The sequence below is a fragment of the Hydra viridissima genome, unplaced genomic scaffold (assembly GCF_058129835.1).
Source record: "Hydra viridissima isolate aposymbiotic clone 2 unplaced genomic scaffold, HvirCarnegie_v1 scaffold_15, whole genome shotgun sequence".
NCBI lineage: Eukaryota > Metazoa > Cnidaria > Hydrozoa > Anthoathecata > Hydridae > Hydra > Hydra viridissima.
This window is the reverse complement of record NW_028324314.1, coordinates 3934677-3962157: the sequence shown is the minus strand read 5'-3', so window position 1 is coordinate 3962157 and position 27481 is coordinate 3934677. Positions and strand designations below refer to the sequence as shown.

The 27481-nt window shown below is 32.3% G+C and overlaps 1 protein-coding gene and 1 long non-coding RNA gene across 2 annotated transcripts; both read right to left on the bottom strand.

Annotated features, from left to right (window-relative positions):
- Nucleotides 1–2445: 2445 nt before the first annotated feature.
- Nucleotides 2446–3170, bottom strand: LOC149878244 (uncharacterized). The gene is made up of 3 exons (XR_016447571.1): nucleotides 3086–3170; nucleotides 2751–2864; nucleotides 2446–2644 (listed from the first exon to the last, which is right to left on the bottom strand). It is a non-coding gene; the product is annotated as an uncharacterized LOC149878244 (long non-coding RNA).
- A 22196-nt stretch (nucleotides 3171–25366) lies between these two features.
- Nucleotides 25367–26269, bottom strand: LOC149878243 (uncharacterized). Its single transcript, XM_090072513.1, has one exon. It carries the CDS (start codon nucleotides 26267–26269, stop codon nucleotides 25367–25369), a length of 903 nt encoding a protein of 300 aa, XP_089928639.1.
- Nucleotides 26270–27481: the final 1212 nt, after the last annotated feature.

Sequence of the window (27481 nt, the reverse complement as noted above, 5' to 3'; positions counted from 1 at the left end):
ATACAACGATTTTAAAGAAGTTTTCATTTTTACTTAGAAAAAAAATTAATCTTGCAAAAATTTTAGTTTACATTATTAATAAATGTTGTAATAATTTTTTTTTTAATATCTGTAAAAATTATTTAAATCAATTTGGTTATTCTTTGGTTACCACAGCATATTTTGTAATAGGGTGTGAATAATTTAGTCGCATATAGTATATATATATATATATATATATATATATATATATATATATATATATATATATATATATATATATATATATATATATATATATATATATATATATATATGATATGATATATATATATGATATGATATATATATATATATATATGTATATATATATATGTATGATATATATGTACGCAATTACCTTCATAATTGCAGTACATGAAACATTTTAGCAGTACAATGAGGTGATGTTGCACATTCTAAACAGAAGTTTTGTTGCCATCCACAACCTTCACAACGACTATCTACTTTCCTCAGAGGAACTGAGTGAGCCGAGGGCCTGCCAGAAAAATAAGAGTTCGTTAAGGAATATTTTACGTCAAATGATCTTTTGCAGGTTTGTTTCATTATCACTAATAAAATTTTTTGTCAAAATAATATTTGAGTTTAAACTAGTGTCTTGAAATGACGCTAAATCTGTGCTTCACAAACTAAAGAAACAACTTTTTTGGTTTTGATATTCCTGGTCCTCTTTTTTTTTTTTTTTTATTCCTAGTCCGCTTATTTTTATATTCTTTTTAATGCTGTGAAATCATTTTAAAAAAGACGCCATGATTAGTTTCAACAAAAAGATTCTAGTTTAATTTTTGAATTTTTAAAGAGATTTTAATGAATAAAAGTTTTAAATGTGTAAAAACCCATTAATCTATCCCATCTACAATCAAAACCATCGGATGAGGAAGAGGAAGCATGAGGAAGATGGGCTTGGAACTGAAGATGTAGATACCTCAAGAAAGACTTCACACGGTACTCTACTCCCACGAAAATCTCTTCGCTGTCCATTCGGTGTTCAATAGTGGAACTAATTGCTTTACGAACCCCCTGAATGCCAAAAAGGTACCAGAGAATGTTAGGTACAAGTTTTAGACCAAACATCCTGTGTCTGTGATGACTTCTATTTTCTCTAGAAGCTATTTTGGTGGACGAGCTAAACGCGCTTTATTTTGCACACTTTCAATTTTTTTAATATTTTTGTATTGTTGATTGTACCGCTGCCTTACTTGTGTTATAATTTTCAGCAACTTTTCTATTCACTATAATGATTATCAACAATGATTTGCTGTACCTGAATAACAATTTCGTAGGCCTTAAAATAAAAAATGGAAGTTAATGTTAAAGTATTACAAATTTTACGCCTGTCGTACAGACAAGAAAAAATTAAGTAAATTACCAGCAAAAACAATCAAAAAATAATCTTATAAAACTATATAAATTATTAGATGTAAATGTCATATATAATGATACTAAAAATTGCATTTTTAATGTTATCTTCTAATTTTAAACTTTAAATTAAATTAGAGTGTCAGAGACAGCAAAAAAGCTGTTCGAAGAATAATTTGTGTTTGGATTTGATGAACAGACTTTTTCCTTAAAATTTTCCTTCAATGTCGGAATATGCCTGTTGATGCGAAGATATGATCTGACATTGAAGGAAGATTTTAAGGCAAGGATCTAGAATGTCTGAAAGCTCTTTCATGGTTTTAAATGCCTTACCGGATTTCCCCGTCATCCTTGTCATACTCCGAGTTAAGTCAAATGCGTTTACGATTATAAATAAAATGTATCACCGAATGTATTTATCGAGAAATGGTGTTTTAGGACCTGAATCCGCCCTTGCAAAATAATGCTAAAATTCAATTTAGAGTCAATAAAAGCATATAACATATCCACGCATAGAAGCCTTTTCCCCATAATCCATCAGAATCTTGCATAGCGCAAAAGAATTTTAAAAAGGATTTTAGTTCATGACGTATTTTATTTTTGTTAGGAAAAAAATTTTGAACTTTAAAAGAGCTCTATGCCATTTAATGATATTTCGCGGAATATTTCCCCAGTATTCTGCATAGCCAGCCCGCGTTAACTGATGCCTGGGACTATGCGATTGCCAACTATGAAAAATTATTTGCAAGTTTTATCTAGAATTGGTGAAGAGAAAAAAATAATGCATAGAATATATGTTAAAAAGTATAATGAGGGCGAAAAAGATTGTAAACACTTCCCCATTATGCTTCGGAATGTTTTCTTGATGTTTCCCCATCTTGGAGGAGTATTACTGGCACAGCTAAAAAGAACTAGTGATAAAAAATCGTTGGATGATTAAATTTCCCCTACTTATTTTATAGGTTACTATCTTGAATGTGGATTAACTTTTGGTTTTAGAATTTAGGGATTTTAGGATTTTTGGATTTTGGGATATACCACGCAATATTTTAAAAACGTTATTTATTATCAGAAAAAAAAAATCGCTTTGAAATATACAGTTGTTCTCATTTTTTTCCAAACCATCGTCTAATTGAAGGGATCCTGATTGAAGGGAGTCTGATTGAAGGGACACTTGGAATGGACCAACCCGGGATTGAAACCCCTGGAATATCGATTAAGTCTCTGACACGTCGTTCACCTAAATCTAAACAGAGTTCAAGAACTCAACCATTTGTTCGCTTTTCTTTTAACAAATAAATATTCAGATGAGTAAGTGATAAAAGTAAATAGTTTACAAAAAGAAAAATTACTAGAGAGATCATCTTGCTCTGCCTCGTCATCATCGTCTGCAAGAATTTTTTTTAAAATTTCAACTTCAATCTCTTTTACAATTTCATCCTTTATTCGTTGTTTATTCAAAATGTCTAAATGAAAAATTTGCATCAAATTTACAAACAAATTGCTTGTGTGTGAAAATAAAATTTAAAAACTAGCGAACAAACACGCGTGTTTGAGAGATTATATCTTATAACAATGTGAAAAGTACAACGGTTATAAAAAAGAAGTTTTTGTATTTTAAACACTTTTACTCAAGCAACAAGCTCTTACAACCAAACGCGGTAGGTAAAAAGTTGTTCTGACTTACTATTTGCGCTCACAAAGCAACAACAGCACACACAATCAGTTAAACCTTCATCTTGAGCCTTCTTCTTGAACTTATTTCAATTCAGTTTATTACTTTACAATTTATAGAAATCACCTTAATCCGCGCGGTCTTTAGAATCAGTTTTCATTAAACGCAGACTTTTTTAAAATTCTTTCTCTCTTTGAAAAATTTACAAATAAAAGTTGCATAAGCGTAACAAATTTTAATTTTGCAAAACTATAGTCTTAGTTGCAGTTTAATGTTTATAGAAAATTCTTACTAACTTTAAAAAAATATGTTTATTAGGTCTTTATTTTTGTCCTGAATTTGGAAACAAAGGAGTGTTATGGAAATTTGCCCTTTTCAGTTCATGAGTACAGCGAGATATTACGCACTTTTGTTATATAACAATTAGCTTCAGATACCAGTCGCTTTAACTCCCAATGTGCGTCATTAGTAATACAAGTTGAGCTTTCTATTTGTGGCAGCAAAAAATTGCTTAAAAAATTTCCAATTTTCAAAAAAAAAAAGTTCAACTTATTTACATAGGCAACTCGAACAATTAGCGAACTCTAACTTTGTTCAAACGTTTTTTCAGGAAAAACCATCTTTACTACTCTAAGTTTTGAGTTGATTACACCAGTTCTTAAAACCACACAAAGATTTTAAATGATGCTTGAGAATATTTAACGTTTTTTAAGCATAAAAATTTTTTACTTTTTAATTACTTTCATAACTGATTGTTGTGAATGGGAAAATTTTGGTTAAGTAATCCTTTTTTTTAAGAGTAAAATTTGCTGAAAATTAAGAAATTATGTTCAGTCAATCAACATTTGACTCAGCTTAAGATTTCAAATCTTAAAATTGGAATCTTTAAAACGGTCGATCGAGTTTAAACATTTAATCGAAAGAGTTACATTCAAAGTGTCAATGTCAACAGTGTTGCTGGCGTTATAGGTTTTTGTTTATTTTTTTTATTTTACTCGGTCCGATTTTATGGTTAATCTGGTTCGTCTGTTTGTTAATCGCCGTGATAAATTTTTGTTGACAATGCTTTTTAAATAAAGAGTTATATAACACGTGTTTCTCCAACTTCGCTAATTGCTAATTGTAAGCCATTATTCCATGGTAGGCTCTGCAATAAGTGGTTTGATTAATGAAATACAATTTGGTATACGTTTTTGCTTTTAGCAAATGCTTTTCCGCCAGGGAATAATCTGATAAAATCTTAAGAAAAAAGACGTAACTTTGCGACAAACAAACCCACGTGATTAGTAAATTTTGATGTTCATGATCTTCTTATCATGTTTGCATTAACCCACGTAATTGCATACGTCATTTAGTTGTGTAATGAAATTTCAGCCCACACGGATGCATATCTTATAATACTTTGTTTCAATTGCTATTCGCTACACGGATGCCTAACTTAGATAACTTTGTCTCAACCCTTCAAGGCTTAGATCAGAATTGATATTTGATTAATACTTTAAACTTGCTTTTCAAAAATAACAAATAGCTTACGAAACAGTCTGAAATAGAAGCTTGTACGCTTTTTGTTATTATACGTTGTTGACGGTAGTCGAGTGGCGAAGCATACTTATTAAACATTTTTGCCAAAGATAAAAAAAAAAATTTTTACGGCCATTTGTAACGTTTTACATTTTTTTTTTTCGTTGTTTTTGTTAAAAAGTCAAAGTTAACTTTACTTTCGCACTTTCGCAGATTTGCAATTAACTAATTAGTACTTTATACCTCTACTTCGAAGATTCAAAATAAGCACAATGTTGTAAATAAGCCTATTTCAAAGCTTGTGGAAGTGCTAATAGTGTTAATAACAATCATTTACAAAGTAAGAGTAAAACTAAAAGTCTTTTGGAACTTGCTAAAGCCTAAAATAGTGGAAGAAAACAAATTTAGAACAAAGTAATTTAGTTATTTTAAAAAAATTAAATCTACGTAAGCATATGACAAAAATGATTCTGGAATGAATTTACACAGCCTGATTTGTTTCATTTTCCGTAAGAAATTATGAGGCCAGTTCTTTTACAGAGAAAGTATGAAGAAGAGTTACAAAGAAAATGTATGAATGAAATGAATAATTACGAAGAGAATGCATGAAGAAAAATGTATGAAGAACAATTACGGAGAATGCTTGGGTTCTTGGTTACGTTTGGTTATGCGACATGAATGTTTTGTTCATATCTTACTATTATTTATTATTTATCTTATTAATATCGTTAGATAATGCTTAAATTTTCTCTATATATATTTATCATTTATATTTTTACATTTTGCTGCACAAGATCCTTCGCTAACTGATTGTCTGCATCAGTTTATTCCAATAACACACGGATTATTGAAATAGGTTTTCAGAATGCTTTTTATAACAACATTCTACTAATAGTAACTTTACATATTGCAAAGACTAAAAATCTAAAACTCTTAAGTAAAAAAATTTTTCAATTTTTTAAGTATAAAAGAATAATGAAATGATTTTGTGAGCACTATTTTATTGGTTCTTTGTCTTTTTCAACTCTTTTATTTGATCTTTTCTTTCTGAATCTGTAGTTTCTTTTTGAAAATTATTTATAAAAAAGTTTATAACGATACGAGATCCATATCCATTCTTGGTGATCGTCAAAAGTAAAATCTGCACTGGTTTAAAAAAACTTAAAAACTTTTTATGCGAATTGAAAAAGAATAACTGCAATGTTGAACGAGAATAGGAGAAATAATATTTAGAATACTAAAAAGTTGGCTAATAAAATCAGACAGAGGTGTATTGCATGCATTGAATATCTACTTTGAATTAAGTGCGATAAATAACTTATGAAACAACGGCAATACTGAAATACTGCGCCATTTCTTTCAGGAAAATAACTTAATATTGCAGCTGTAACTGTTTCATTAAATATTGTCAATGCAAGGTTGACATTGTTTGTTGTGTTCGGGATGATTGACCTAATAATTATTATTTCTTGCTTTTTTCATGTTCCCATTTAATAACTGATCTTTTTCATAGAAATTTCATAAAACAAATCCCATGAAATGTAACCAGCTGGAGCTTCAAAATTGTCTCTGAACAAATCAAATGAAAAGAAAGGAAAAACCTTTTTTTGTAATCACCAAGTTATTTCTTACAGTTTTTACTAAATGGATTATATCAAAGAATATACTTTTAATACTCCATTGTAAACTGGATGATAAATAGTTTTCCATCTCCAGTATATGCTTTATGGAACTCTAAAAAGACATTAAAATTAGTTGAATAATAATCTATAATAACTGCTCTTTCTTTAGAACCAGACTGGTGCAATGATGAAACACAGTCATCATTGCACCAGTCTGGTTTTAAAGAAAGAGGTCTGCCTTCTAATTTCACTTAACTCAGTTTAAATTGAAATTTCTTAAATCTAAACACTGGTGGTGAATGTTGTTTTGTCAGAGAAGCAAGAATTATTATTTTATTAACATTTTGAAAATTATCGAACTCATCTTTTCCCAAATACTTAATATCTTGGTTCTTTACGGGGTAACATTGGCACCCTTGTAGTTGATTTTCGACTTATTTGACTGTTTGAATAGTTGGAAGAAAAGGAAGGTTCCATATCAAGGTGCATTTTTTTCCATATTTAATAAATTTGGCATAAAAATTGCTATCACAAATAGCTGAATATTTAAATGAATAGTTGCAGTGTTCTCTCTATTTTCAAATAAACTTTCCTCTTCAGAACCGCAAATAATTGCTCAAACAATGCTTCGAATTGTAACCATCAATACTTTTAAGTAAGTTCTCACTTCGTAAAGGTAGTTTTCATTTTAAAGCATTTTTTAAAGAAATGATCAACATTCATTTTTGCACATAGATATGTAAAATACTGGATACGGCATCGCAAAGTCTGGTCTTATAACTATTAAAAGAAAGTGAAGCCGAGCTCCCGTTGAAAAAGTGACGTAGAGCGAGGCAAAAAGTTTTTTTGCGAATTCGTAAATATTAGTGAAGTAAAAAAAAATAAAATTCAGACAGATGAGTAAATCAAAACTTTTGTTTATAAATTGAATAAAATTGATAGTTGGTAAACAACTTTGAAATTGTTTTAATTTGAATTTATTTTCAAAAAAATCAAAAGCATCTGTAACACTTTGACTTAAGGGTTGCGCTCCCAACTTCATCTTCATTTTATCTTGGTTCCATTCTCTATGGTATTTTTTTTAGTTTGTTAGCAGCATAAATTACTTCTTTTGACTGAAGCTCTTACAACCATTCAATGAACGCATAATTAATAATACCATTGTTAGTGTTTTTTAGAAATTTTTTTTCACCTATGCAATTTCTAACCAATTTTAACATATGGCAGGCATCGAGAATTAAAAATACTGGTCCCGCACTTACTGGATGTTGAAACTATGTATTTAAAAATTATATTAAAGGTATGGTTTCAGATTTCTTACACCATTAAAGTCAGCACCAAGAATCTTCATTATAGATAAGTATGCCACTGTGCCATCAAAAGTTAAAGAAATAGCTTGAGCTCTGTCTTCATGAACTTTAATGAGACATTAAGATGCAATATTTGCTTTCAACTTTGAATTTAGTCCGTCTATTAAAAAATATTCTACTAGAATGTCCATTAACAGCAACTAACAGTAAAACGAAATCTTCCGTAGCAACACCAGTTACTTGTTACGTCACAACACCAGTGCTTTCATTAAATCCTATTTCATAATCAATAAAACCATATAATTGATGTCCATCCCAGTCAATTTGCTGTCAAATTGACATTTCATCCATCATCAAACTGCATATAACTTTTTTGTTGGATTCATTTTTTTTAACTTTAAAATTTGGAATGCTTCATGAGTAAAGTCTGGTTGTCCATTAACACTACTATACCACTGTCTCAAAGTATCTGGATACCAGTCTCAAAGTATCTGGATAACACTGTCTCAAAGTATCTGGATAACACTGTCTTAAAGTATCTGGATAACACTGTTTCAAAGTATCTGGATAACATTATAAGTTATTAGAGTGATGTCATCTAACACGGCCGTTACATTTATCAATGTAATTACGGACCATAAAGTTTTGATTAAAATTCTGTAATAGTACGCGTGTTAATATGTCCGCTTCTTTATGTTAAGAAATATATTACATATATTATTATAGTATTCCTCCATCATGAATAACCCCAACTTAACAAAAGTATCTGGATAACACTGTCTCAAAGTATCTGGATAAGGAAGAAAAGTGTGAAAAGTAAGAGAAGAAAAACCAGTCGTAAGTATTTTTATTTTAATTTGCATTTTGATTTCGGCAATATTTGTTATTATCTTTACTTTATTCTAAGCGAACAATCCAACATACTAAAAAATCAGGATAAAAAATCAGGTAAATGTATAATTCAGAAAACTGATCATTACTAAAGTTATTAAGCAGATCTTGTTTTCTGATTAGCATTATATCACTCTTCAAGTCCCATGCGAATTGTGATGAGCAAAATCTGTTTACCAGTAAAAGTATAAAAAAATGTTTTAAAATTAACTTACTAAACCTTTAGTCTCTTACAATTTATATCAATTGAGCTCAAAATTTTCCGGTCAGATATAATTAGCAATAAGTCGAGAAATACTTAACAAATTGATTCCAAATTTTCTTCCATTGGTAAACGACTCCAACTCTGACTGCTAATATGAAAAGAATCTCTAACTGTTTCTTCTTGAGGTTGTGCACAGTTTTGTTGGCACTTTCGTCTCGAGCTTCTAAAACTAATTTATTTAATTTTCTCCAATTCCTTAAATAATCTTTTCTTGATGCAGACATATTTTAACCTACTACTTATTAACAATAATTATAACTTTATTAAAAAATAAAAATTTCTGAAAAGAAAAGAAAATGGCAAGTATCCATCTTTCGCAATTGGAGTTAAAGACGTAATTAAAGAGGTAATTAAGGAAGAAATTAAAGCATGGACGTATAAGAAATGGATGTGCAACTTATTAATACAGCTATTCACGAAAGTTTAAACGATTGCAGAGTTTTTATCAAGTATATTTGGTTTTTGTTTAATAAAGAAAAACTGTAAAATGATATCGACTTAATTTTTTTTATTTACTAAAGAAAAAGTAATTAGCTTTAAAATGAATATGAATATGTTATAAAAATTTTAATATTTAGTTAGAAAAAAGCTATTACAAAAAATCTTATAGGAAAAATAAGAAGCACAAAAGTTTAAACGAATTGCAACATTCGAACAAAAGATGAAAAAAAAAGCCAAATTAATATTTGAAGTGTCCTCCTTTGTTTTTATAGCAAAGATAAACTCGTTTATGCATTGATTCAACTAATTTCATGCACATCACGCGAGGTACCTTCAGCCAGTACTCATTCAAAAGTTGCTTTAAATGAGTTGATTGAATTTCATGGTATGTCAGTTGATTGTCAATCCAAGACCAAATATTTTCGATTGGGTTGAGATCTGGTGATCTAGGGCACCAGGGCATCACATTGAACATTTTTTTCAAAAAACATTCTTTGATTGAGTGTGCTGTATGAGCTGAAGCCCCGTCTTGTTGAAAGATGAATTGCTTGCTTCTGCCATACAAGTGTCCGATTGATGGAACTAAACACGTTTCCAATGTGTTCTTGTAGGTGTATTAATTAATTCGGCCTTCATACAGCTCACAGAAGCCTATATCTTTGTGAGAAAAACATCCCCAGATGCCAACCGAACCTCCACCGCCTTGTCGACGATGTTGCAAAAACCTGTCTGAATATTTCTCAGTTGCAAATCTTTTGACATAGATTCTTCCCTTGCGGTTTACAACTTGAAAGTTAGCTTCATCACTCCAAATAACTTTTACCCACTGTTCTACAGACCAGTCCAACCTTTCTTTGGACCACACTCGTCGTTTACGTTTATCCATGATTGAAAGAATAGGTTTTTAAGCAGCTATGTACGTTCCAATACCTTTGTCCGACAATGTTCGTCTCACGAGCTCTCTGCTAACTCTTGGATTATTTTTTGACTCATTAAAGATTTGTCCTAGCTTTTTGTAGCTGAGTCTGGGGTTTTCTCTGCTCATTCTGAATATACCATTTTTGTCACGGTTGCTGAGTTTGGATAATCTCCCAGTAGGCGGCATGTCGGAGATGTCCTTGGTAAGTTCCCAGGTTTTGATGGTTTTTCTAACGCAATATTCAGAAATGTTAAGTATTTTGCCTATTTGAACGTTTATGTGATTTTTTGTCCGCGCTATACCAATGAGTTGCCATTTGATGTCACTAGAAACTGATTTTCGACCCATTTGCACGCAATTGAAATTAATTTGAAATTCACAGTATTTTAAGTTGATTTTTAATGAATTAAAAGCTGCCTGATGATATTGTGATGAATTTTTTGATTGAAAAACTACTCAATTATTTGCTAATTAATTGATAAATTCGCTGCGAAAAAAAATTTCGTAGCGGATTTATCAATTAATTAGCAAATAATTGATCCTAAATAAAATTGTTTAAACTTTTGTGAAACCTCTTAATTTGTATCACCTACCTTTTAATGAAATTTCTGAGTAAACGGTAATGAGTCAAAACCTACTTTTTTTTATTCTATTAACAAATAACCTATTCTATTAACAAATAACCTAACCTAGCTCAGAGGGGTGCCTCTGAGGTATTGTCTGGGGGTTGGTCGCACCTATATTTTTTTCTGAGTATATTCCATTCGAGGCCCAGCGGTTAGATGCCAGTGACTGAGCAAACCCTCTAGGTCTTAGGATTCTACAGCATTTGCAATTCGTTCCAGAAAGGCACCGTATAATTGCTTCATACATTCTGTGAAGCCGTTTGAGTATAGCTGACTGTCCCTACCCTCTATACCTATGTCTACTCTCACAGGGTTAAGACTTGGGTGAGTCTTTTCTGGCTGGCGTGCGAAAGTGACTGAGCTAGGGCAGGCGATAGTAACATGTTTCAAACTATCGCAAGCTATATTAACATCAAACAGCTAGCTGGTTAGCGTACCAACGTGCTGAATCCTCCTATGACGAATAACTTTTTTGAAAGCCAGAGCATAGCAACCTTGTGCACAGATTGTTATTTCTGCAGACAACGAGGTGGATGAGACATTCTCAAACTCGAAAGTGATGTTATTGAGACTTTGTGTTGATCAATCCATCTTTCTTTATCATTTTGTTACTTGTTTTTTGAATGAAACACATCAATAATGAATGAAACATATCAATATTTTCAGATATCGATTTTATTTAGTGTACTAATTTTTTGTTTTTTGAAAACTGTTTCAGAAAAAAAACTTGAAACTTATTACTTTTCTAAAATTAAAATTTATTTTAAGTTTACGTAAATTTTTGATAAGTTTATAATGATTTTATGCTTACTTACAATCTTATAAAAATGAATAATGGCGGCCCATTTCAGACCACTGTCCTTATGATCGTATCCAACACAGTCGATGCACTTTTTAAATGACAAAGATTAAACAAATTAATTTTGGCTGGAAAACAAAGTAAACAGTTTTACAGAGCACATTCGAAACCAAAGATCCAAAAAAATTAAGTCTGGTTTCCATAAGAGAAGGTCTAAAAGTTAACTCCAAAAAGTAAAGTTAAATTCTGGAGAAAATGTCAAACCTCGAATAGCTGTACGTTACACTCCAGACAAACCTCGGATAGATGTACGTTACACTCCAGAGACTATTTCAACAAAAGTGAGCTTCTGATTTCATTTTAAATAAGGTTTAAATGAAGATCCAGGGTAACCTGCTAAAATATCAGTCAAAAGAAATTTGGCTGCCCAGCTCACTAGATTTGTCATCCTTAGACTACTCAACCTGGGCCTACATTTCTAGCGAGTCAAGGATTTCCCATAGTCTCCATAATAGTGCATGGCTCATTAAGTGCTGTTATCTCCAAGAATTGAAATTTTTTTTATTAATAAAAGTAAGAGTTCCTCGATTTATTAGCACCTTTATTGTGCATGTGCAACATTTTCCTCTCTTCAATTTAATAAAATGAAGGCTAGGAGATTTCCGTCGTGTATCAACTCTATTATCATATATTGTTGTCGCATATATGCACATTTATCATCATTTTATATAAACAATTTTGTGTGCCCTTTAAACAATTTAATCTTTTATATTCTCCAGCTATATTTTCAACTCCGGAATTTGTGGATTACATTTACATAGCACCGGATTTCCCGATTTCAAACAAAACTTATAAAGACAATAAGTTAAACATTGTCTTTATAGATCTAACATAGATATGTAATTTTTTCTTACTATCTTTAAAATAAGTTTTAAAGAAACAGAGCACATTCAAAATTTAATCTTCCATACAATTACTTGCTTTATTTTCAAAAAGTTTGGCTGCAGAAAAAGCGTGTTCAGACTTCACACTGGTACCTTTAACAGTCATTAAAAAAATGTACGTTCTTTGCAAAACGCAACCTCATGCTTCTTTATTTTCAAAGTTGAATTGTTAAAATTAGGATGGTTTTTGTTGTCTTACAGTCTTTTATTAAAGATAATTCCTTCCCGAACTCAGCCGCAATAAACTTCTGCAAAATATTTTTGTATTTGCTGGCGATCGTCAAAACATTGATATTAGTATGCAAACCCTCTTTTTCATTGGACCACAACTTACCTCAGTAATATCAAATCGGTCAGCAAGATGTTCATGATCAGCTTTAAGATCAAACAATTCTTTGTTATCGTTGCCGTGTGATTTTTTAATCTCGCTTCATTGTCCAGTAAAGTTTTTGTTTAACGTTATTTCTTTGTTTTCGTTTTATTGCTGAGTGGTTCATCTGGTTTGCTTATTGAAGAAGTAAAGTTGATGGGTTTTTTTCAATTTTGATTGACTTTTCTAATTCAAAATTTTAGGCATAAAAATCTTCATCCATTTAAAATTATGAGATAAGAAATTAAGAAGACTGTGCGTTATTTTTTCTTGTAACCCTAAAAGTCTTATTCAGGGATTGAGTACCAAATTCCAGGATGATACAGCAAACGATTTTTGATATAGCAAACAATTTTTACAATTAAGATGGCTTACTTTTGAAGTTTATTAAAGTTTTATATAAATGTTTCTGAATAATTATTTATACAGAGACGTAACCACAATATTGATATTGGGGGGCCTGGAGTTCCTTTACTAAGAAGGAATTTGTAGTTAAGAAAAAAAATTTGAAAATCAAAAACTCAAAATAACTAAAACAAATTTTTCAATTAATTTTCAAGGAAACTTGCAGAACTCAGAGAATTTATTTAAAATTTATATTTAATGTCCATCAAACAGCATATTTTTTTAAAATATCTAAAAATTATGTGGTAAAAAGTTAAAATGCAAAATGGAATAAGTGAAAGCATCAAAATACATATGGCGGTAACGATCTTTTGGTGAATCTTGGAAGTGATAAGTTTTATGTTGGTTAAAGTAGGGAGTTTTGTCACGTGACATTTTATCGCACAAAAAAATATATCGTACGTTTTTAAAAAACTTCGTCCAAAAAACGCAACAAATGATTTTATGTAGATGTCGAAGAATGAAAACCCACCCATGAAAATAAATAGTATATATGTATATATAAATGTTATTTTTTTAAGAAAAGGTTGCACTACAATAATTTTTTTGGGGACATCGTTTTGCTTTAGAATTGATAAAGTTATTTAACTTTAAATGTTTCAGTTTTGTTTATATACAAGTAAATTAAGCTAATTCTTTCGTCCCCACATAAAAATAGATTCTGCAACTATTTATTTATTATGTCAATCAGTTTTTTTTTTTTTTTGGGTAGTCTAATAGGGTGAGTTTTTTGTTTTCTTAAGTGGAAATTTTATAAATTTCCCCCGTCTTTAGATATTTTATTGTTAACGCAACTTTTTGCGCAAGAAAAAAAAAGATCAAGTTTTTTTTTTCGGTGCCAAAAGATTTAACGAGAAACTTCACGGAAATATTTCATAAAATGTATATGAATTGAAAATATTAAAACACGAATATCTTTGAAACTAAATAAGCTACAGAAGTGGTTGAAACCATTTTGAAAATAAAATATATTAAGGAATCCAATGCATTTTAAATAAAAAAGATTTACATTGGCTATAAAAATTGCCTAAGCTCCCTAGTTAAAGGTTTTTTGTAAGTAATCTTGCATTTTCCTTTTTCTCAGGAGTTCAGTATTAGCAACACCAAGCTGGGTCTTCCAGTTCATTGTACGTTCCCGAAACAAATCATAAATTTTGCTGCTTCGGGATTTTGTCAAAGCATTAACGACTTGAGATGCCAAACTCTGTCCTTCCACTGCCAAAATATCTTGACGCTGATTTGCTTTACTCAGATTGTTGGTTTGTTTTACGGGGCATTCACCTAGAGAGCAACCAAAGATAAAGGGAAATGTTGACAATACAAACTTCATTCCCGAATTCTTGCTTTCAACTCGGTATCATTCAACTCCAGTTATGACGATCTCCAATTTTTCATAAGCTTGAGATAAAAATTTATAGTATGAATTAGAATTATTCTCAGTTAACTCTCGGATAGCATCAAGTTTGGTATTTCTTTTAGGTGACTTTTTTATAAGTATGAAAATTTAATTTGCTGTTCCAAAGGTTTTATTGAGACTTTGAATCTTTTTGATTACATCTCAGATGGCAAAATTTAAATCGTGGCCGTAATAATGCGTGTATAAACACTTTCTGTTCAACAAATCATAGTTGCTTCTACAGATATTGGACCAGACATAGCAGCAGCTCCGTCGTAGCACTGACCACGTTTACTAACATCAAAATCATTCTCGAGTAAATATTTTTGAGAGCACGCGTAATTTCTTCTGACGCTGTACTTGGTAAAGGATGCATACCAATAACGGATGCTTGTTTATCATTTTTAAAACACCTGAAGCAAACAGCCAGCTGCTCCGTAATAGAAGCGTCACTTGTTTTATCTAAAAAAACACTAAAGATAAGTGCTGACTGTATGTTATTGATAGACTTGTGCAAAGCCTGTAGTGCCATAATGCCAAGTATTTTATTTTGTATTACTGGAGAAACAAAACGATTTGTTTTCTTTTCAAGCAACGAGGTCAGTTCTTTTCCATTTTTGTTGCGAAGTAAAAATAACTGGTAAAAGTTGGAGTTTATTTCACATTTTTTCTCGTTGCTCCAGTTTTCTCTCAGTCAAAATAATTGACGGTACGAATCCCTTATACTTTGAACAACCTTCAGTATCATTTATCAATTTCAAAATTATTATTTTGAAATTGTTATTTTTATTTGTATAATTTATTTTTATATATCAAATATAGTTTTAAGAGACATAGTTTTTACTTAGAAGTTTGTTAAAATGTTTATTATCAGTTTTTAATAATGAGTTGTGTAACATATTTGAAATAGCTTTGGTCATCAACTTCAATATTCCTTTAATATATATGTAACATTATTTACTTAAATTTTCATGCAGTATTATTATAGGAAACCTAATGTAATAATTTTTAAAGCAAATACACCATAATTTGTTTAACATTGTAAACTACAAACTTATTTAAGTATTAATAAATGTTTCAGAAATTCTGATATATTACAAGTATTATATGGATCATTCTTAAAAACAATAACAATTAAAAGATTAGATCTTATCCCGAATTTACGTAAATTAGCAATTGATAAAGTATGATTATGGAAGGATTTACTTTACAAAATGAATCTTAATCAAATTTTGTTGAGTTTTTACCGTTTTTTGATCATCCTGAATCAATGCGCATCGGCGTTCAGTTTTTTAGTTAAACATATTGGACATTTACAAGAAATCAAAACTACAAAAATTTATTGATAGGGGAAAGGTGCCTATGATGGCATACTTAACTTTAACGTTTCTCTGAGTCATTACCTGAAAACTTAAAAAATAATTTTTTACATGGGTGTATTCCCTCTAGCATACAGAATAATAATGAACCTCAGAATTTTTACTACTTTGTTTTTTTATAAGTTTATACCATTAAAAAAAAAAATACAAGTATGCCATCATAGGCAACTAACTGCTCCTATGATGGCACACTTTAAAGAAAATAGACAAACAAGAATTTTTTTTTGTTTTTTATTACTGGAAACACAACTTATCAAGAAAACAAAATTAATAATAAATGTTTGGTCTATAAGCATAGTTCACATATAAATTTTCTACTTCTCTATATGCCTCCACATAAACAATGACAACAAGATCTGCATTTTTGACAACAAATCCATGGTTCTTTAGAGCAAGACATTGAATAAAGTTCATAACAATACAAAAATGCTGTATCAGAATCGAAATTCATTTTATTATTACTTCCTTTAATCTTCTCATTGCAGTATTTTTCTTCAATGGCCGTCTTTCTTTTTGTTTTTCTAACTAATTTTTCCTTTTCTTTGTTATCCTTTTTTTTTTTGCCTTATCTTTTAATTCTTGAAAATCCGGTGTGGTATTCAGAGGTTCAGTTTTTCCACGTTTTCATGCCCTTTTCAATTCGATTTTAGGGGTTGTTAAAGGCACCGGACACAACTTTTATATACTAGATACTTATCCTTTCGTTTAAACAGAAGATCCAATGCATATGGAAGCTTCTGATGGGAGAAATCTCATTTCCAAATGTGTTGGTTTCTCAAACCCTTGTATTTCGTCTTTGTTCTTAGTCTGATCACCTTTTTATGAGCATAAAAATTTATTTCAGGCATTTTTTTCAATTCATTTTGCAGACTTTCATGATGGCAACTCCTCGGTATGCCATCATAGGAAAGAGTCACCATATTTATTAAAACAAGCTGTGTCTACCTTATTCTACACATAGCATTAAAATAAGTATTCTAATAAATGTACAAAGCCTGCAGATGAAATGAATGAAAGTTTTACTTCTGTATGATGTATAATAAAATCGTAATCCTAAATATATGAGGGCATTAAAACTACAACACCATATGCGAAAATTTATGTTTGTTGATTACAAAAGCATTATTTATGACAGAGGGACGAATTTTTATCAGAAGTAATGAATTACTAATATACACATGCTGGTCTAATCACTTATGCACCAAAACTAATATTTTTGGAAATATGACCAGTATGCCATCATAGGCGCTATGCCATCAAAGGCACCTTTCCCCTATATTTGTTGTGATGACCTTATATTCATAAGTAACTTATTACTTTTGAAAAACTTATGAAAACATCAGTTTAACGGGTTAAACGAATCGAAACACTGCGTTAAACCTTTGATGGGTAGATACAAAATAATATTAGGTATGCAAGGTATCACATACCTAATATCATTTTATATTTTTATCTAAATATTTCAATATTTCATCTAAATATATAAATTGTTTTAAATTCAAGTTTTTTCAAGCGACTGGTGTAGTACTTTTTATTTGTTTAAAAAAATACGCAAATGAGGAAAAAACAAAACGCAGGTGCTCAACGTAAGCTACGTGCTCAACGTAAGCTATTTTTTTGCACCGAAAGTATTTGTTATCCCCACAACATTTAACAATTGACGCTTCCATATTGGATCAATTTTTTACACAACCAAAGGACGTTTGCTTTCACGTGGGTTTATTCAAATAAGATAGAGGCTAAAGTGCTTAGAGATTTAGAATCTAATAGACTTGTTTATCATAAAACTACATTAATTTTCGGAAAAGCAGCTTAAAGAAAAAACGTTAACCACGATATATATCATTTATTTAATCATCGATTGCAGGGCCCTTAAATGAATAAATTGGCATACAATTAATTATAAGGGAAGTCAGAAAAACTCATGTTTTTCAATTATTTAATGGAAATATTTAAAAAACATTGTCAACAAAAAATAATCACGGCAATTAACAAAATGACGAACCAGATTGACCTTAAAATCGGACCGAATAAAATAAAGTATAAAGATAAAAAGCCATTACGGTTGCAACAGTGTTTTTTTTTAAACTGCGAAGAATAAATGTTTAATTATAAATGTTTATAAAAGTTTAACAAATGTTTCGGTTAAATACATACCCACCCAACATAAGGCGTCTTTAAGACAATTTTAAGACGTCTAGAAGACTTATAGATGAGCTAAAGGCGTCTTTAAGACGTCTTATGTTGGGTGGGTGGGTAAACTCCAATTGTCTCAAAAATGCTTGTTTTAAGATTTGAAATCTAAAGCTGAGTCAAAAAGTTGCACGACCAACTTCCTAAACTTAATTTCTCAACTTAAACCAAATTTCAATCACTCAAATGTCTTACTCATCCAGACTTTTTCTATTCACAACAAATAAAAGTTAAAAAAGAAAACAATTAAATATTCTCAAGCATCATATAAGACTAGTGTGGTTTTGAGAACTGGTGCAATTAAGTCCGAATGTAGAGTAAAAACGTAGAGAGAACGTAGCCAAAGCGGACTTTACAGGAAAAAGGTTTGATCAAGATTAGATTCCACTGCAGTTCTGAAGTTCTTATGTGAAATACTTAAATTACTTTTAAAATTGTAAGCCTTTTTTATCCTACCACAAAAATAAGGCTTAACTTGTATTATATATGACGCATATTAGGAGTTAGAGCGGTCAGTGTCTGAACTTTACTGTTATTAAATAAAAGTACTCACCATTGACGATCGAAAAAGGGTAAATTTCCATAGAACACAATTAACTCCTAGTTCGGGACAAAAACACAGACCAAATAAACGTTTTGCTGCAAAGTAAGAATGTGTTATCTATTAACTTCAAATAGCATTCAACATAAGCTTTTTAAAGTTTATTACGCTAATATAGTTTTTGTAAATTTTTCAAAGAAAAAAAAATTTTTGAAAGAGTTTGCGTTTAATTGAAAAAGAATTCTACAGACCAAGTGGATGAAAGAGAGTGCTTTAAATTTTGAAGTTGTAACTAAATTGAAACAAGTTCAAGAAGAATCAAGATGAATTTTTACTCAAGATGATTGTGCGCTAAGGCTATTTTTGTGAGCGCAAACAGTAAGCCAGAACGGCTTTTTACCTTTTGTGTTAAGTTATTAGAGCTAATAGTTTGAGTAAAAGAGTATAAAATACAAAAGCATCTCTATTAATATCGCTATACTTTTCACAGTGTCATAAGATTTGATCTCCCAAATACGCGCATTCAAGCGTTCGTGAGCTTTTTTATTTTATTTTCATGCACAAGTGAATTATATGCTAAAACTAATGCAATACATTCTGTAGGTATTGCAAATAAGCAAAAGCTAAAGGATGAAATTATAAAAGTGGTTGAAGTTAAAACTTAAAAAAGTATTCTTGATGAAATTTAAAAAAAAACTCCTTTATCATTTGAGTTCTTGAATTATGTTTAGAGTTTGGATAACGACATGTCAAAGACTTATTCACTGTTCAACAAACTACAGTTGTTCTATTCCAAGTGTCCCTTCATTCTGAACAAGACGGTGGTTTAGAAAAAAAAAAGGGTGAGGAACCACTTAATTGATTTTGATAATTTTTTAGTTTTAAAGTTAAAATAATATGTCCAAAATATCAGAATTCCTACAAATGTAAAGAATTCCTACAAATATAAAGAATTTCTTTATTTTAAAAGTTAATAATATATACAATTACATAAATATTTACATGTATTTGCGTAAGTTTTTAAAATACGATTTTTTCTGAAAAGAAACTTTTTTAATATTGCAATGAACTTATAAGTTCATTAGTAAAAAGATAAATACTAAACACTCCTTAAGCTTAAGGAGTGTTTAGTATTTATCTTTTTTTGTTGAGCACTTTTTTCATATTTTTTTCAACATTTTCAATTTTTTGATTATAGTCTTCAAGAATCTTTAAAGAGAACGAAAATTTATTCATAACCGTTCCTTCGTTCCTTCGTTTTATTTGTAAGCGTTTAAACTCTTTATTTTAAATTTGTAAACTGATTTTTATTAACTCAAATTAACACAGACCAAGGACTGGAGTGTGTAATTACCGAATGTTAGCAAACAAATCTGTCAATGTTTCATTTTCCTGTTCAAACTGTTTATGTTTTGATATACGGGTTGCTATCGTTTTTACAGAAGCTATTCCACCAAAAGTAAAGAAAACGTTAAAGATTAATCCCTTTTAGCGACATCGGTATAGTCTAACGTCAACATGATTTTCGATGTTTTCCATGGTTTTTCCAAAGACGGAGTTGTTCATGAGTTTGAAAAATTCCTTATCAGATTCGTAGGTAGCTTCTGTTCTTTTAACGGTGTTGAAATCGATGTATGTTTTCATCCAAGGTTCTTCTCTAAAGGTGAAACCTCGATGAATTTTGGTGATGACTAATCCCATTCGTTCATACAGTTTTAAGTTTTCATGATGGACAGCGTATTCCTTTTTTGGGTTTAAATTAGAAACCAGCTTTTCTACTTTTCCAATGTTTAATCTTTCAGGGGCTAAAGGATAGTCATTGTGTAAATCGTGAAGGTGATCAGGGTAATCTAAATCGATCTCAAGAATGCATGGTATGGATTTCCAATTTTTAAGTTCTTCTTCAGTCATCCATCTGAATCCTCCAACGGGAAGAGGTTTGCTCATGGCCCATCCATAAAGATTATTGGCGTCTAAATACTGAATGAATTTCGATGGTTGTGAAGGATCATAGTCATCCATGTATTTGTTATTGGCAGTTCCATATCGGTTGGAGATCATGCTGATTCCGCCGCGTATTCCTTTTTGAGTCATGCGAAGCATATCAGGATTGCTAAAAAGTTCTATTTTAGCTTTAGTCTTTTTATAACAAGCCTCCATACCGAGTCCAGGGCAGGTGTAATACCAGGCGGGATCTTGATTGTAATATTTCATGCATACGTCTCTAAAATTTTCAATAACATCGGCAAGTATCAGCACATCTGAAACGTTGTACAGCTCATGGTAATCTTTAAACGTGATGCATTCAAATTTATCCTAAACGTTTTGAGCATGCGCATAGTCTTTATCTTCTATTTCAGAGTCGTCCAGTTTGGAGTAAAAGGCTTTGATAGGAGGTAATTGCGTTTCGGAAAACTTTTCAATGTAGTCTAGCCATTCGTAAGGGTAAACGCCTTTTTTTCTTACTAAATTAAATTGTTCCTTTTTAGGAAATATTCAGCCACGTTTTTACACTGATCATCGTTTAGATTTTTAGCTAGTTTTTCTAATTTGAAGGGTAAGAATCTAGCGCTGTCAATAAACCTCATTTCTTTCAATACTTCTCGAGGTTTTCCAGTTTCCTCATCAATGTAGTCTCTTACTTTGATTTTTTTTGAAAAGCTGATGTATTTTTTTTCATTGTTGGGTATGCAATTGAGCTTTCCACCTAATTTCTTGATGAACAAATGGCTATCGTAACCAGACAAATTGTGTAAAAAAATGGGTATGAAACTTGGGATTTGATAATCTATGTTGCATTGGTTATGAGTAGCACCACGGTACTTTCCAGCCAAATGACAGTGGTCCCACACTTTATCACCGTTAAGATCTTTTTTGCAAATGTGACATTCGGTTGCAGCTTCAAAATTCTTTTCATCCTCATCAGTCATCACTTTCTTTTTCTTCCAGCGATGTTTGCGTAAATCGCTATTGTTCCAAATTTTTGTAAGGTCTGTTTCAAGCATGGCGACAAACTTTTGTGCCACGTCGTCATCATCGCTTTCTGCTGTGTACGTGACAGGTTTTTCTTTATAAATGGTTTCATCGAAGCATTTGATGTAATAGCAGAAGGAGCTTGGAACGTGTTTTTGGTATTTTTTGGTGTAAGACTCATTATCAGGATATTCAGTGTTGTCATCGATGGGTTTGATGAAACTTTCAAAATCAGCACACACCACAAAGGGGACTCTCATGGACATGTTGTAGTTTTTAAACTGAACGGTTGTTCCTTCTTTAGGAAGTTCAATTCGGATCGAGATGTGTTTATAGGAGTCGACTTGATGTTTTTGAAGCTTTTCTTCTTGGTCATAAGCTTGCATACAATTTCTGCAAATATGTTGTTTTCTTTTTCCTTTTGCTACTGAATAACCAACCAGTCGACCTAAGCTTTTAATGAGGCAGTAATGGTTTGTGTCTTTGTTTGAAATGAGTAGCAAATCAACATTATGCTTTTGATCTAAAATTTTGGATATTCGTAAAGGATGAATTATTTTTTCTTCGTACCTAAAGACGTTGATGCTAATATCTGGATTATTTATTTCAAACTTGTTGATACCTTGAGTAAGAGAGACAGGAAGTTCAATTCCATTCCATTTTAACTCTTCTGATTTTAGAATCAAGTCTTTATCAATTCTTTCACCGTTTTTTTCTTTCATGTTAAGCGCCCTGGTGACACTCCACATAAAGCATTTATTATCATCGTTTTTCATGTTGATGATCGCCTTTTTACTTTTTAGTTCAGGAGGTAGCTCCATGTAGGAAGAACCACTGAAAGGTATCCAATCGATCATGTTAACTTCTACTTTTAAAATTTTGTTAACTCTCCAATTGGATCCTTCCTTGTTGTAATTGGACATGTTTTCAAGAATTCTTTCTTTCCATGTTTCAAAGCTTTCTCTTTTGTCTGTTGATTCAATAATAATTTCATATATAGACGGGAAGACCACAGTGCGAATATTTTCTTTTCCAGTAGCAATATTCACACGCGTCATTTCGCAGATTAAAACAAGGTTTGTTTTTGTGTTTTTTTTAATGACTTTGATGGCAGCCTCTTTGACCATGTTTAAAAAGGCGTTAGGGTCTTCATATCGAACAGAGGGGGTGTAAGAAAATTGCTCAGTGACGTGATTTACCGCATGATTAGTCAATACAAACTTTATCTTAGCAGGCACCGGTTTACCAAATACGACGTCTTTGAGAGAATTGAATGTTTCTTCCACTCCATTTCTCACGCTGCTCACTGCATTCTTTACCGCAGTTGGAATGAATGGATCAACGAGAGAATTTTGTTAAAACCATTGTAGACAGACGTTACAATTCTTGAAAGCACTCCAGGTCTTGGTGCTGGAACAGGTCTAGGTGTAATAACGTTTGTTGAATCGGTAACAGGTATGTCAAGGATGGATGCGATGTAATCGGCTCTTGTTACCCGATTTTGCAAGCGAGCAGAGTCAAACGAAATCAAGTCATTGGAAACAGGTCTTGGTGCAGGCACCGGTCTTACACGCGGTTCTGGAGCAAATGTTACATCAGGTCCAACAACAAACCGTACTTTTGCAGGTTTCACTGAAACTTTAACAGGTGGACGAACAAACCTAACTACGGTAGGTCTTCCATTAACAGGTCCATACCCAATGACAGGTTTTGTATTTTTTATAGCTTCAATGAGCTCGGCTTTTCTCATTTTTGAGATGCCTTCGACGTCTAGGCCTATAGCCATCACTTTTAAATGTTTCATATTCACTCTATCCATTTTATATAGGGAAAAAATTTTCTTTAACCCATTTTCAAATTTTAAATATCCGCAAAAAAAATTAAATATCAGCAAAAAAAAAAAATTTAAATTTCAGCAAATTTAAATTTCATGACACTTCTATTTGATAACCGTGTTTATCGTCAAAGTATTTCCAGTAGTGACCCGTTTCTTTTCTTAATTGGTAATGAGAATTTTATTCAGTCACTTTTCCCGTTTCCACATGGATTATTTTATAAGTGAAAGGATGATTTCTGATGTTTTCAAGTCTTTTCCATTTAGGATCGATTGGTTTTTTCTCTTTTGGTTCATGTATTCTAGGTCTTCCAACGGGTCTTTTTTCTTTTGGTGATTTTTTTTCATGTATTCTAGGTCTCCCCACAGGTCTTTTTTCTTTTTGTGACTTTTTTTCATGTATTCTAGGTCTCCCCACAGGTTTTTTCTCTTTTGGTGGTTTTTTTTTTGTTTTTTTTTCAAGCAATCTCGGTCTCCCCACAGGTCTTTTTTCTTTCACCTTTTCCATTAAATCGTCTTTATTGAAGAAATTGTTTTCAAAGGCGATCAGTGTCAAAGCCAACAAATTGTTTGATGTTTGAGTAACATCATTTTTAACCAGCAAATCTTTTAATACCTTTTTTGTGTAAAGCATCTTTTTTAAATATTAAAATTTATTTATCTCGAATTCATTTTTTTTTCAATTCTTCAAAAAGAATTAAAAATTCAGAGGCTTAAAATTAGGCACCAGGAGCGCAAAATCTTCCCATCCAATGTCTTGAAATAAATTTTTGAAGTTCTTTCCACTCTTCTGCAATAATATCATTTTCCGCGATGTCTTCCGCGTCTGACAAATCATCATCTGACTCATTTTCTTCCATCCGCCTTCTCATATCTTTATACTCTCTTCTCGTTTCTTCATACTCTCTTCTCGCTTCTTCATGCTGCCCTCTCACTTCTTTATACTGCCTTCTCACTTCTTCATGCTGCCTTCTCACTTCTTCATGCTGCCTTCTCACTTCTTCATGCTGCCTTCTCACTTCTTCATGCTGCCTTCTCACTTCTTGCATTATTCTATCCATCTTTTTTATTTGAGCTGTAATTTATTTTACTCGAATTTAATTTTTTTATTTTCAGCAAATTTTGGAAAATATTCGAATTTTTGGAGCATCGCGTCCATTTTCAGTTTTCCAGACATTTTTTTCTTTTCTTCCCAATCGCAGTCCAATTCAAGAACGCGTCTGTCGATCGCTCTCAGCTTTTCTTGCCTTTTCAAATTGCTCCACTCTCTGTTGTGCTCTTTGATTTCTTTTTCCATTCGCGAAAAGTCATCCTCTTTTTCTTCCCACAAAATCGCGTAAAGCTCGTCTCTTTTTTCATTGCTGTACATTTCTGGAATTTTGAACGAGCTGCTTTCAGCCTTAAACGCAAGAGGTTCGAGCTGTCTTTTTTTAACCGAATCAGGCTCTCTTTTGCTACACTCTAGAAAAAACGGGTGAAACGACATTTTATTTTAGAATTTCTATTTTAAATCCGTTTTCATCCACTTTGCCGTTTCGCTTCTCCAAATAATTGTTGCCGTGTCCCGTCTCTTTCATCGCTTTGTAAAGAGAGCCGTATTCGATCACTTTTCCTGTTTCAGCGTGCTTCATTTTTACAGCCACGGGATTGTTTCGAATCGAACGGAGCCTTTCGTATTTGGAGTCTATCGGTTTGACGTCCTCCATCATCGCATTTTTATCGATCAGATAGTTTTCCAGCGCAATCATCGCCAACCCCATTTTGCTTTTTGACGTTTTGGAAACGCCGTTTTCGATAAGTACATTTTTCAAATCCTTTTTCGAAAAATTCATCCTTTTATTAAGAACCCATTTATTTTTTTTTCCTAGTACACAACGTTCATTTTGTTTCCGTCGGATTTGATTGTGAGCAGTTTGTCAGAAATGACGATCGCAAAGGCATGAGTGTCTACAGGAACGTTTGCATTAAAGGTGGCTTTAATTTGCACGTCCAACACGGTTGATTTTAACCTCTCAGCCTGCTTGCTCACGTCAAAACCGAAAAGAGGGCAAATGTATCTGTAATTCAGTGCTGTTAAATTTGGCTGAGCGAGTATTTCGTGGACTCCAAAAATTTTGTGGAAAATCTTGCACGTGTCTTTGTAAATCCTTGAAAATTTGTTGTTGTTAAAGTCTATGTCGTAATCGACGGCTGGATACCTTTCGCTGTTTAAGGTCACATACATGTTTTTCAAATTGCAGTGGCCGAAAACGGATGGGTTTAAATCTTGACTGCCGTCTTTATTGGTCTGAAATCCAACAATGATGTACCTTGGTCGTTCACTGGCAGATCTAGCGCTTAACCTCCAACTGAACGTATTGGACACTGGCACTGCAATGGTGTCGCACTGTCTAGATCTAAACGTTAATGGAGCTTCCACTTTTGACTCGATAAGCTTGTAAAGGTTGTTGCTTGCCATAACAGAGGGACTGACATGAGGCATGAACAAAGATACTTTGTTCAAGGTCACTTTTCCTGTAGCTACTTCAGCGTTCTTAAAAATCGCATCTGCGTCGCTCTTTCTCACAAGGGTCACGGTGTGCTTGAATCCATAAAGAACTTTTCCGTAATCATCGCAAAAGCCAAAAATGTGATTCAAAGGAATGCAAAATGAAAATGTACCTTTATCAGCAGGCTTCTTAATGATGTAATCTTGTCTTTGATTAAACCCGCTGTTATTTACAAGATCGGCAAGGGCAGTGGTGGCTCTTTGCCACAGCTGATTCATTTCTTCCGACACTCGGAACTCCACCGGATATTTCAGGAAACCCAGCATGGTGGTGGCTTAACCCGGGCTGTATACGGTTTCCATCTCTTGATTCGACAACTGATATGAAATCTGACTGAACAGGTGCATGATGCCGTTGTTTGCAAGACAAACCGCATCCGCATCCGCATAGGAGGTCCCGTCTGCTTTTGTCAACCTTCCTTCGATCAAAAGGTACACCTCAAAGGGATGCGTGAACAAATCTTGCTGCTTAATGTTGATTCTTGTCTTCCCGGCTGTGTTTAAATTGGTGCTGACCGGTTCATATTCGTGAAATTCATCTCTCTCAATATCTTCATCAACGATGATTTCTTCTGTAATGGTTAAAATATCGGAATTTGCCATTTTTCTATACCAAAGAAAAAAAATTTTTCAGGTCCTCATGCAATTTTAATCCTGCTTCCCATTTTCACTAGGTCTTGGATTCGGATGGCGTTTTTCCTAGACAGACGCAGAGACCCTCCGAGAGAGGAATAATCGCTGCTGATCTTTGGAGCTGCAACCATTCCTGAAATAATGTCTTTGCTTTTTTGAGTGAGCGGAGTCTTTTTAGGATTTGGAGTTCCAGTCTTAACATACACCTTTTCTAACGCCTTTTTGCCTTGATCAATAGCCACGTCTTTAGCAGTCACAAATGCCGAAGAAGCCAACTCTTTTCCAGCAGATTTTGCAGCTGTAATCGCTTCTCTTCCCAACTCGCTTTTTGCAATCTTACCAGCCAAAGTAGACGCTGCTCTAGACGCGCTCGATGCTGCTGCTCTTTTTAAAAAATTCCGAAACGTGTCCATGATCCCACCTCCTCCAACAACGTGTTTCGTAACATATCTGTTTCTGTAAATGGTCATTTTTTAAATACGCGAAAAAATTTTTTTTTGACAGAACCTATTCGATGGCCTTCATCATCGATTTGTACTGGTTTTTGCTAATCACTTTTTGTCTCAACAGCTCATCGCAAATGCTCACAGCTTCATTTCTCGATCCCGTATTCCCAGCACGACAAACACCCACGCTCAATTCAAGCTTTTCCACCAACGCATTCGGATCGCTCGGAAGAATGATCACTCCTAAACCTTTCTTTCTCCTATCAAGCTTTTTTCATGCGATCCTTGTACTCGTTATATTTTTCAATTCCCATCTCATCTTTCTCTTTTTCAATCCGTGCCATGCCTTCAC

What these genes read in the sequence shown, in the direction of transcription:
- LOC149878243 (XM_090072513.1), bottom strand. Translation starts at nt 26,269, where the DNA reads ATGAATCAGCTGTGGCAAAGAGCCACCACTGCCCTTGCCGATCTTGTA.